Source organism: Pteronotus mesoamericanus, unplaced genomic scaffold, assembly GCF_021234165.1.
Source record: "Pteronotus mesoamericanus isolate MK-2021 breed Mesoamerican mustached bat unplaced genomic scaffold, CSHL_Meso_final scaffold_167, whole genome shotgun sequence".
NCBI lineage: Eukaryota > Metazoa > Chordata > Mammalia > Chiroptera > Mormoopidae > Pteronotus > Pteronotus mesoamericanus.
Window position 1 is genome coordinate 26013057 of NW_026555308.1, and position 13374 is coordinate 26026430.

Consider the following 13374-nt stretch of genomic DNA (forward strand, 5'->3'; position numbering starts at 1 on the left):
TTGCCAATAAAACTATATACAATACCCAGGCCCATAGGCCAGTGCCACCGTCACATGGTAATACTGACCTCTAGGGGCTGTCCTTACTTCACACAAAGTCTTTATCTTCTCATTGAGTTCCAAGATTGTGATGGCAGCATCTTGCTTAACTGTTGCCAAATCAGTTTGTAGCTTTTTCAGTTTCCTTTTGTGCTTTAGTTTCTTAAAAAAAAAAAGAGAGAGAGAGAAAAAAAAGAGTTCTGTCACTAGAGACAGATGCATCAAAGGAATAAAAAGAATTAATGATGTCTGAACAAACGTGGCCTTTGCAGCCTGACTTCCCTGTTTACCCTAGACTGAGCCCCGCTTGAGGTCTGGGAAACCAAGCGCATGTGTGCCTGTCTGTCAGAGTGTCTGAACCCCCAGCAATCCAAGCCTACTCTCTGCATCATAGTATCTTTCACCTTCTAGAAGGGTTTTTATCCGGATCAGAACCTTGTGTTTTGATTGCTTATAATACAGGCAATTAGAGAACTCTAGTTGGCAGTTGGCATTTTACCACGGAGGTGCCAATGGCTAAAAGTATCTGATTTTTTTCCCAGTGTGTAAGTAAACTCCCACGAAATAATCAAAGCCTTGATTGTGCGTCCTTTTTCACCTTAACACCATAATGGCTTGCATTCAAATACATTCTAAAGGGTGTGATGCCACCATGAAGTGCTGATGTTGACAGATATTTACTATGGTATCTGTATAGGGGAAGTGGCCAGGGGACGGAATGATTTTCAAGCAATAGAGGATAGGAATTCCTTGCTATAAAATAATATGATGTATGACATCAGAACCTTTGAAAGAACTACATTAGAAAACAGTTATATAACCAAAGGACTTACCTTGAGACTTTATGGCTAGAAAGATACTTTTATGGATTTCAAAGTGAGATTAATTTGTTGAAATTGGATTTATCTGCAACTATGGAGAAGCTGTTTATTGTCAGAAGTGCTGCATTTGCACTTTGGTGTTCCTGCCTTGCCACTGAAGAACTCACTTGGCCAAGTCTTTGTGGGCTGGTAATTAGGAAGCCCAGAAAATAAATCACTGACATTTCTTATCAGACATAAATCTCAAGTCAGGGAAGGGAATAGTTCTTGCTCATCAGGGAAGATGGTGTTCCCTGGTCTTTGAAAAGAATACAGGGGGGCAGTAGGGGATCACTCCCTTTTTATGAGAGTAAAGCCAGTAAAATCAGTTTATCAAAGATGTCATTAAAAAGACAAAGACCTCCCAATTTAAGTTTTTTAATCCTCCCCTGAGGATATATTTATTGATTTTAGAGATGGCGGTGGAGAAACAGCCATGTGAGAAACATCGATTGGTTGTCTCCTGTACGTGCCCTAATGGAATCGGGGATTAAACCCACTACCTGGGTATGTGCCCTGACCAGGAATTGAACCCACCCCTCTTTAGTGTACAGGACGATGCTCCAATCAACTGAACCACCCAGCCAGGGCAGACTTCCCATTTTTTTAAAAAAAGATTATTTATTTATTTTTTAGAGAGGGGAAGGAAGGGAGAAAGAGAATGGAGAGAAACATCAATGTGCGGTTGCATCTCACGCACCACCTACCAGGGACCAGGCCTGCAACCCAAGCATGTGCTCTGCACTGGGAATTGAACTGGCGGCCCTTTGCTTCTCAGGCTGGTGCTGAATCCACTGAGCCACACCAGCCAGGGCCAGACCTCCCCTTTTAAAGACAGGTTGTCTTTCAGACCAAAGCAGAAAGATTTGGACTTGACAAAAGCTTAATTAATGCCATACACATGGCAAAAAGAGAATGCGTTATTCAAAGGAGAACGGTCATCATGAAAGTTCTTTAAAGCGAGTTGGAGGGGGATAATTTGGCAGGGTTCACTGTGCAGTCCAGGTGAGAGGTGCTCTGAGCCACAACATGAGCTCCTGGTCTGGATTGCACTTCTACTACTGCGGTGGTTAGCATTCATGTACTCATGTCGTCATTGTACTAATTTCTGAAGCACCGCTTTGGTGTCAAATGCTGTGCAGGCCAGCTTTGGAAAAACCAGTGCTGGAAAGGTCTCTCTGCTTTATGCCACTAGGACCTAATTAATTCCCTTCCTCTCAGTCTCTAAGCATCAAAACCCTTCACAATTTGGCCTGTCATAGATGAGCTCAGAGGGAGACTGGGTATTTCACAGCTGTGTTTCCTACAGTAAATTATTAAGTGGGCATGCTAATCTACACCTCCCTCTCTTGTAAATTGGATGGTATCAGCTTGTTCATGAGGGCCTCGTCCATCCCAGGCCTGCGGAGAAACCAGCTGTGAGGCCCTGTGTGGTTGTCAGTGAACTTCCTTGCCTGGTGCTACTTCAAGACTGTACCACACTCAGATTTTTCACACTTTCCTTTTACAACTTAGAATTTGAGGATAGAAAGTAGTAAAAAGGGTGAAAAAATAAGAATTGAGAAAGTGGAGGGAAAGAGGAAAAGAATACCAAGAGGGATTAGGAAGAGAATGGTCATTGAAAGTATTAAAAAAGGACTGATGATAATATTCATGCAGAAGTATTAGGGATTAGGTGTACTGATGAATGTAACTTATGCTGATTTGTGAAAAAAAGGTTGATGGATGGATAGAGAAACTGATAGATATGTGATAAATCAAAGACAGCAAAATGTTAATTATACTATCCAATTATTAAGTATAGGGATGTTCACTAAAAAATTATTTCAACTTTTCTGTATATTTACAATTTTTAAAAATATAATACGGGGAAGAAAAAGAACTAAAAATTTAGTTTTCTTACATTGCCCCTCCCTTAATTCTTTACAGATAATGTTCAAATTTTGAAATCATGCCACAACTATTCATGTGAAGATAAGTATTTTTCTAGAACCTTTTCTCAAGGTAGGCATTCATAGTAAACAAAGGCAAAAAAAAAAAAGCAACTTGGTGAGAATTGATGAGTGATCATTAGTTGCTGGTGTGATATCACTAAAAGAAGTCTTATCAAGGCACATTTCCACTTTGACAGAAAAGTTGATTGACCTCATGGAGGAATTCTGTGGAAAGACAAGCACTTCTCTTTATCAGTTAAAAAATCTAGCTTTCCAGTTCAATAACTTAACTCTGTTTTGAAAAAAAAAAATCTAATTTCAAGCCTCCTTTTTGTCTTTCTCTTACGGTGATTTTATGATCTTCCTCTTAATATTGCACTAACAGTCGTATATTTAACTTATGATCTGACAAAGAAACTGAGGATATTTAGTTTGGAGAAGACAGTGTACACGGGAGTCCTGACAGCTGACTTCAGTTATCTAAGGGACTATTCCAGAGGAGAGGAAGTTGAGTCAAACAGCATTGTTCTAGAGATACCGTGAGGAACAATGGGTAGAAAATACAAGGAAACAGATTTTGGCACACAACCAGAAAGCACCCTTCAACCACTAGGGCTGCATCCATACAGAAGGAGATAGGATGTGTCCCGGCAAAGGCCTCCTGCGCTGGGAATGATCAAGCAGAGACAGAGACTGGATGAACGTAGGCAGGCAGGCCCATTGTAACCTCTGTAGCCCAGGTTAAGAGGTAATTAGAGGTCAGGCTTATCCCCACTCTTTCTGCCTCTGGCTTCCTTCAGCTCCCAAGGGACATAGCACATGCATGAAGTGACATTCTAGCCCTCCTAGTCTCTAAGGTGGGTACAGTTGTCAGGGTTTAAGGATAATTCTGGTATCTGTGAGATGTTAGGTAAGAAGCCTGAGAAGACCTGTGCCTTGCAATTCAAGGATACTGTGCCTTGAAATGTACGAACTGTATTATTTGGCTATAAGGAAAAGGAGATGGGAAAAGGAAATTTTAAAAAATTGAAAAAGCACCTATATTGGTTACTTAAGGTTTCCATTGCACACTCGTGGTGATTCAGATACATTTTAAAATAGTTCAACATCTTGGCCTTTGTGTTTTTTTTGTTGGTTTTTTTTTGTTGTTGTTTCTTTTCTCTGGACAGAACTACTGTATGCTATTAATTCACAGCTCTAAAGTCCTTTGGGCACTTCTACAAATTCAATTTGCCAACATGTTTTCTATTAGTCATAGACATCAAATGATTTCAGCAATGATAATATTTTCCTTTGCTTTTTTGGCACTCTCTTGCCAGGCAACCCAAGTGTTGTACTTGAATCTAATGGAGCCTGTTATGTTCTCCTTAGTAACTAGGAGTTCCCCTCGGTGATTACTAAAAGGATAGGAAGGTTTTATAGCTTGGAGATAAATTCCTACTCATACTCTTTTCCTACTTCTCCTATAGGGTGGAAAGAGGGAGGAAATCATGTATTTGTGCAATATTTTTAAAAGGAAATATCTATCTGTATCACATTCCTGAATAGTTTGCACTGTATCAAGTCAATGGGAATTAGAAATAACCAGGGAACTATTTACCGAAGAGTTTCAACACAGAGTTGCCAGCACTGTTGAAAATTTCTTGGTCTTTTCCCATACTTTGAACCATGGCCTAAGATTCTAGGGCTGGGCTTTCAGTCATTGGCCCTGAGAAACTGGGCCAGACATCTCCAGGCCCTAGATCCCATCTCATAGAACTGGTGTGGATTAAATGACATAATGCACAAATGACAGTACCCAGTGCTGTGACCCAGTGTAGTAGATGTGTTTCTGTTTTTGTCATTATTTCTTGAAACACATCAGGGAAATATCAGCCCTCCACCAAAACACCAAATTATCTTCTCTAAAGATATCTTTGTCACACTTTACACTTCACAGAAAATAAAATTTGCACTTCATTAAAAGCAAACAATTTGTCTCCATTTCTTTCACCTCCTCCTCCCAAATTAGCTTCTCTGCATGATTGGGTCAACTTCTTCCTCATTTTGTATGGCTAGATAAAATTTACTGTCCTGAAAACAGGAATGCAAATAGCCTCGATCACATCTCCCGTCAGAGCTGGCTCGGTGCCTAGGCAAAGCAGGTGGCTGCCTCTGTGGAATGAGGTGAGGAGCGCGCCGAGGTCCCCTGTCTTGCTGCTTCCCGTAGCAGCTTTGTCTTGGGCCTCCCGGCACGTGGCTTGTTCCCCATTTTGTCTGAAATCTACCCCATTCCCCGCTCTTCATTCACTTAGAGAGCATACAGAACAAAGGTTTTATCTCTACAGGGCCACTGAGAAGACCAGAACACAAAAGAATTTGGTTTGGATACAGAAGGTCTAGGCAGACTTCTCTTTTCAGTTCTCTTTTAATGGCCCATCATTAATAATGAAACTAATAAAACTGACAGTAGCATTTGGATACATCTTGGTTTAAAAGATTGATTTCCCTTCTTTGGTTTTATATTTATACAATCCTCAGGTGAATATTTTAAAAGTCCAGGGATGGCAAAAATGTGTCATGTATGTTCCTTCCTTCTCCATGGCAGACCTTTGGTTTGGAGATTCTTTCACCCTGGATTGCACACCTGGCTTCAAATCCTTAACCTACACTCCCAGCAGCCACTGCTCATTGATGAAACCTAACTGTCATCTGTGTTAGTGTCCCTGTTTTGTAGGTGAGAGAGCTGAGGCCCCAGAGAGCTTCAGTAGATTTAATCATGGACTCTTAGTGAGTAAGAGCTAAACTGACTTGAACAAAGGTCTTTTGATTCCAGATGCTAATTTTTCTTTCCAATAGTAACCTGAGGCTTCACTAATAAAGAGCACCATTAAATTGTTAAGTTACTTAAAGGGAACCTTTGATGTTAAAATGTGAATGGCTCTAATTAGTAGAAGTAGGAAGGCAATATAACAAGCTTGGTTTTAGAAGGGTACCACTGAACTGTGGTGGGGAGCATTTATAATATGGGTTGCCAGGATAACTTTAGAGAACCTAAGAAATAAAGGAAAGATTTGATGGACCCAGGTAAGACCTATCCATGCCTGGTGTTGTTCTGAGCCCTCTTAGTCTCATTCATCAGGGGATCCTGAACTGATCCTGATGGCTGTGACCATTCCAGTCAGCTGAGTCATCTGAAGTGGCCAAGAGTGGATCGGATGAATCTTTATCATAAGAATGCCTTGAGTGAAAGGCAAATCACGAATGCAAAAGGTAGCTTAGTCTTATTTCACATAATAAAGTCATAAGGGAACTAGCTGATACATAAACTCTTAGGCCTCATTGCAACTTCAACCAAGAGCTAGGACCCACACAACCACTGTTGATATTTAATGGCCAAGAGTCAAACTGTAGAAATCACAGCTGATACTTTTCTGTTCTTTGCAGTACCCCTCCCGTCTGAGTAGCTTATTTTATGTAATAACATGCTATGGAAATGCATTTTAAATCTGTTCCCCACATCCAGAAGGTTTAAAATTCCTCAAAAAAATAAAACAAAATCCCAGTAATTAGAGAAACATCTTGACTCATTGTAGGGGACGAGCTTTCCCTTATTTGGAGTCAAGTCTCTGTTCTTTCCCTCTATGGGAATAAATAATTATTCGAGAGAGAGGTGGAGTTTGCCAATATATGTCCTAGTTTCCAGAAATGCCTATATAGTGTTTTTGTAAGAGATGTTACAAATTAATATACGATAAAGAGATAACCTTTATCTAGAAATGAATTCCAATGATAAGGTAGAATTTTCTAACAATAGAATTATCCAAAGTTTGAATTTATTTCCCTAAAAGACAGTAAGTTGCCCTTCCTTGCTTATGGTATACAGAACATTATTGGGGAAAATCCAGAGAGAGGTTAATACTTACTGATCACCTGTGATGTGACAAGCGTGGTTCTAAGAACTTTGCATGTACAATTTCATTTCATTTTTGTAGCAGCCCAATGAAATAGGACTATTATTAATCCATTTTTTTAATGCAAACACTGAAGTGTGGAAATGTTTGAGTAACTTTCCCAAAATCAAACAGTGACTCAATTCAAATCTGAGCAATCTGGCTCCAGACCATGCCTTTCATTGCTGTGCTGCACATACCTCATCCTACCCAGTGTCCTACATTGTGGGGACTTGGGATAAGATGACATTTCCTGTTAAATTAATATATTTCTTAAAGCAAGAAGTGTCTGACATCTGATCATGAAGTTTGGAACCATGGGCTGACCCCCTCAATACAAATTAGGAAATCAAATGAATCACAAAATCTTAGAGGACACAGAATTGGGTGCAATCTTTGAAACCAAATTGTCCAGCCCTAGCATTTCAGGCAAAAGTGGAAGCAGAGGAAAATGCCATGACTTGCCCAAAGCCACAGCTAATAAAACTGCAACAAGCAGGACTCAAAGCCGGATTTTCTAACTCCCGGTCTCAGTGTTTTCCCTCACTATTTCATGTTGTTCCTTGGCCATCACAGCTGAAGGGCAGTGGAATGAATATAGGATTGAAACCTGGAGCATCAGCTAAGATCCCTAGGTGTAAGGTCCCAGGGACCTTAGCAGCTATTTAGGTAGGCAGCCTTCCCTTAAAGATCTCTTCATACAGAGAACCAAGAAAGACTGGCCTCAGATCATTCAATATAGTGCATATTGGGGTTACATTTGAACAAATAAAGAGTCTTTACATCATTGAGATCCTGTTAGCTTCAAAGACATCAGTTGGACCAATGTCTATCAGCCAACTTGCTTCATGTAGCATTAAAATCTCTGTACTCAGTCAAACAGATCCATTCCTGAGATTCAGGGATACTGCCATATGCTCTTTTTGTGTGTGATCATAACCCTGCCTCATCATTCTTATTGAGCAATCATTAATCAGACTGACAACCAAGATTTTCGAGAAAGAATGGACCTACAGTGCAATAAATGATGAGCTCTGCTGCGCTGGCTGAGCTTAGCACTGAACAAAACTGAGTGTTCAATGAGCCTTCTAAAAAGGAAATACAGTCAAGGCCTGATCAAGCCAAATCTACTCTTTGGTCTTCCAATCTTAAATCACACCCTGAGAACAGAGAGAGAAGGGCATTGTCACACCTAACAGAGCCTGATCGGAAGCTGTTTTCCAGTCCAATCCGCCCTGGGGGACAGAGAGAGCCCAAGGGGCCAAAGCTGTATATGAAGCAATTTCACTTTCTCAGCCCCACCTCAGTGAGTTGTTGTATCATTGGCAAACAGCCATAAGAAGACGTGGGTGGAAGAAAACAGAAACCAGAGTGGAAAGAGTATACAGGTAGTAAAAAGAATTCCCTCATAAGCCTTGTAAAAATGCCGCTAAGTTCCTCTACTGTGATTATAAAAATAATGAAGGGCTTTTTCTCCATGAGAACTTTATAATTAGGCAGATATTTTCATTGTTGTTCTTCCTGTGCCCATCACTCCATTTGAACTTGACTAAGGTTGCCTTCTGGGAGGAAATTAGCCACCCATGAGGTATCTCGAATCCTGAAGTAGAGGCATGCGAGAACTGGAAAACAGATTCGGAAGCACCACGGTGCTTAAATCACCTTGAAGGGGTTTCTAGTGGTAAAGGAAAACTAATGAAGTTAACCTTCCCATTGAACATGACTCTCCTTCAAAAACTCCACTCTGCCCTGAAAGCAGGGAAGTTAAAGGGCACACAGCCTCGTGAGTATAACAGCCACCTTGAAACAACCTAACAAATGATGAAGAAATCTAAGTAGAGAAATGGAAAACTATCATAAGAGGAGAAATGATTCTCACACAGCATGAAATAGCTTTCGACAGTGTACAGAGAGATTAGAGAAAGCAGCAAAATGGAAAGTTTTCTATGATAATCCATTATTTTTCTATGAAGTAATGTTTTAAAAAACGCTGCTTTCCCTGGGGGGTGATAAACACACAATACAGTGTACAGATGATGTGTGGTAAAATTGTGCATCTGAAGCATGTACAATTTTGTTAACCAGTGTCACATCAATAAATTCAATAAAAATAAAAAAAATAAACTGCTGCTTTCTAATGCAAAGCTGAAACAATTTTACAGCAGAAATTTCTAAGGTTAAAGCAAAATGGGCCTGATCTCATGTTCAGAAAGTATTTATGGTGTTAAAAGTAAGAGAGTGAGTGTATGGGTAAATGTTTTGTAAATGGCTGCTTGGCATGATGTTAGTTAATGTTGTTACTGCTATTATTATTTTAGCATCTTTTATTCTTTATAAGTAGAATTTCTGAGACAGTGGTTCTTGGCAATGAATTATCAAGCATAGGGCTTTACGGGAATATCTATCAGTTGAATATTATAAGCGGCAATTAAATGACTAATTTGTCAGTTCTTTAATTTTTCTATTGCTTTACTTTGGTAAATGCCTAGAAACAAAAGTGGTTTTATAAGGGCAAGTCTCTCAAGTCAAGTTCCCCCCAAGAAATTCAAAATTTCTAATCAGGTTCATTGCAACCAGTGTTCGACAATAAATTTAACAAATGACAGTGAAATGCATATAGAGAAACCATTAGCAATTAAAGAATCATACTTGGCTCCCAGCTCACAAGGTGATTTGCCTTTCTGACTCTTACTTGAAAGGAGGATACACTTGAATATTGAACTAATGGGGCAATAGAAATGAAAGTGGATAGACTAAGTTAATGGAGCACATGGTGGGAAGTCACCACTACCTAGTACTGCTGAGCGACAGAACCAGTGATCTATAGTTTGCATATGCTGAGTGAGACCAAGTACTTTTATCTACAACCTGAGATAGTGTTTAACAGTTCAGTTGTTAGGGCTAAAGAGTCTCTTTTCTTGATTTTCCTCTTCTAAGTTTCTTCTCAACTGTCCACTGTACTAATGAGGAAATCATAATTGCAAAGAAGATACAGAAGTGACAGCAAGTGTCACTAAAACTGTGTATTGGCCTTCAGTTGTTAAAACTAAGTTTCTCAAGATGTTATAAGTACAAAGCAAACAGTTCATACTCATATAAATTACAAACATACAGTCTTGACAACTATAGAGATAGCTCAATGGTCAAAACTGAACTATCTTAAAGTTCATCTGCCTGAGAGCTACGATGCAAGGTTACTTTGGAGGTACTATTGCAAAGATATCTCATGATTTCTGACCCAATTTTGTTCACATTCACGCTTTCTTATTAATGTGTACTCATCATGTGTGCAGGATAGATGACATTTTATCTGGTATTGGTGGCATGTAACCTGTGTCCTCCTGATGACAAGAAAACCATGTTTTCAGTACTCTAACAAAATCAGCCTTTGCTTTTCTTAGCTCAGATCTTATAATCTGACAATCATTAGCTTAGTCCAGCAATTTTCAATCAATGTGTGCGGGACACTGGCATACAGCCAGAGGCACACTGGTATGCTGCAAGAATTTTTAAAGGGTCAGTGGTACTGACCCTTTTCCCTTCAATGTCAAATAAAAAAATGACAAGAGCCAACACAACAAGAGCCATCTTGTGTGACTAAATCAAAACTTTACCTATTTTTTTGGTCAGATTGTCTAAAAATATGTTTTTTGCTGTGCCACAGAATTTTAGTAATTAGTTTAAGTGTGTCATGAGATGAAAAAGGTGGAAAATTGCTGGCTTAGACTCTCCCTCCTGGCTTTCCTGCAGTTCCATCCTTGACTACTGAGGCAATGTATACCATAAACCTTCAAGGGGCTAGTAAGATAGCCGTGGTTTGCCACACCTGTAAATGTCCTTACTAAAAGTTGTCATGATGTATTTCACAGAACTGGAACAAATATTTCAAAAATTTCTATGGAACCACAAATTGCCCTACATAGGAACGGCAATCCTGAGAAACAAGAGCAAAGTTGGAGGAATCACACTATCTAATGTCAAACTATACTATAAGACCATAGTAATCCAAACAGCATGGTACTGGCATAAAAACTGACACATAGATCAATGGAACAGAATAGAGAGCCCATAAATAAACCCACACTTTAATAGTCAATTAATATTCAACAGAAGAAGCAAACACATACAATGGGCTAAAGATAGTTTATTCAACAAAAGGTGTTGGGAAAAGTGGACAGATAAATGCAGAAAAATTGAACTAGACCACCTTCTTACAACACACACAAGAATAAATTCAAAATAGATCAGACTTAAATGTTAAACCTAAAACCATAAAAATTATAGAAGAAAATGTTGGGCATTTCTCATAGCAATATTTTATCATATATATCTCCCCGGGCAAGGGAAACAGAAGAAAAAAAATAAACAAATGGGACTACATCAAATGAAATTTATTGCACAGCAAAGAAAATCATCAACAAAAATAAGAAGACAACCCACAGAATGGGAGAACATATTTACCTATACATCTGATAAGGGGTTAATATCCAAAATTTATAAAGAACTTACAAAACTCAACACCTAAAAAACAAACAACCCAATTAAAAAATAAGGAAAGGACCCGAATAGACACTTCTCCAGAGAGGATATACAGATGGCTAATAGACATATGAAAACATGCTCAATGTCACTAATCAACAGAGAAATGCAAATTAAAACCACAATGAAATATCATTTCACACCTGTCAGAAAGGCTATCATCAATAAATCAACAAACCGCAAGTGCTGGCAAAGATGTGGAGAAAGGGGAACTCCAGTGCAGTGCTGGTGGGAATGCTGACTCGTGGAGCCACTGTGGAAAGCAGTATGGAGGTACATCAAAAAATTAAAAATGGATTTGCCTTTTGACCCAGTGATCCCACTTCTGGGAATATATCTGAAGGAACCCAAAACACTAATTTGAAAGAACATGAGCACCCCTATGTTCATTGCAGCATTATGTACAATCACAAAAATGTGAAAGCAGCCCAAATGTCCATCAAGTAGATGAGTAGGTAAAACAACAATGGGACATTTACACAACAGAATACTACTCAGATGGGAAAAAGAAGAAAGTTTTACCCTTTGCAACGACATGGATGGACCTGGAGAACATTATGCTAAGTGAAATAAGCCAGTCTGAGAAGGACAAATACGATATGATTTCACTCATATGTGGAATTGAATGAACAAACAAAGAAAATTGGGCCAGACTCATAAATGGAAAGCTGGATGACAGCCAGTGTGTGTGTGGGGGAAAGTGGGGGAGGAGAGGGGGTGGAGGGATTGAGTGAAAAGGAAAAAGGACTCATGGACATGGACACCAGTGTGGTGACTGCTGGAGGTGGGGGGCTACAAGGGGACTAAATGGTAATGGAAAAAATTAAATAAAGATTAAAGAAATGTATCAGTTTTGTTCTGTGGAGATAGCTTAGCACTTGCGGCAATAGTGTGAGCATTTTAAGCAGTATTTGCCTCCTAAATCCAGTTTAATTCCTGGTACTCAACATTCCAGCGATAACTTAATTTTTTTGTTGTTGTTTTATCGTTTTCCACTGTTTAGAGAAGCTGTCATGTTCATGCCTGGAAGCTACATTTCATAGTTATATATGGTTATTTTCAATAGTTCTTAGAGGAAAAGTTTAATTTTAGAATTGATATTGTATGTGAATCAAGTTATATGCATGCAAGATGGGGTTGCAAAGGCATCACCTAATAAAAGAAGCGTCTGTCACTTGTAAATAGCATGCAAAGAGTCAGACAGGCAGGAAAAGGTGTGGTGATTATGTGAACTTTTGCTATGTAGATATTAGCAAGTTTCAGATTGCATATTTTAACAAGTTTAGACAAATGTGCTTGCTACAAAACAAGTCATCAAATAAGGATTGCCACTTGGTTTTGTTGGAGTCAAGAATCTGTCTTATTTCACTCTCTTGCAAGGTGCTTTCTCTAGTTCCATTAAGAAAGCCAGCAGTCAAAACATAACACATAAATCTGAATTCTCACACAGGAATCTTTTAAGTAGATCTCAAAGGCAGACTTTTAAACCTGTTCCCAACAAAAGCCCTTTCTCTAAGATATGCAAGGATAACAGGTAGGGAGGGAAACAGGCGGACTGGGCTTAAAGCCACTTGCCTCATCTCTTGCTAGTGACTTGTGATGGCACAACTTTCCAGAGTCTGAGATTATAAGATTTAGGGGTAATCAGATGAGTTATTCATCAGGAATAAGTTGAAGATATCCCAAGCTTGACAAATGGTGATTTGCCTATTCTAGTCCTGACCCAGAAAACCCATAGGTGCCATATTTGACAAGTTCTGCTTTAGACTCAAAGTTCTAGGGCATCCTTAGTAATTGTGGGAACAACACTGGCCATATAGGAGACCATCCAAATATAGAAATGTCAGTCCCCAGAAATATATCCCTGGGGACACCCTAGACTGAATCTCATCCCTGCCCGATAAGAATGAGGCCTACCCAGAGCCCTTCCAGCTTCTATGAATCTAAAGCTCAGGAGATATACAATAGCCTAAAAGAATGAATAGATGAATAAGCTCCCTAATTTTGTTCAAATTTGGTATCAAAGTCAAAACTGACTTTAACCTGCTCTCATTTCAATTCTATAGAGAG

The 13374-nt window shown here is 39.2% G+C and overlaps 1 protein-coding gene across 1 annotated transcript in view; it reads right to left on the reverse strand.

Moving 5' to 3' along the window:
- The window catches only part of CCDC192 (coiled-coil domain containing 192), a 211154-nt gene that overhangs the window by 63607 nt on the left and 134173 nt on the right, over positions 1-13374 (reverse strand). The window contains exon 6 of the mRNA XM_054589870.1: positions 69-201. Within this exon, the coding sequence (XP_054445845.1) occupies positions 69-201 (133 nt within the window). The remainder of the gene's footprint in view (positions 1-68; positions 202-13374) is intronic.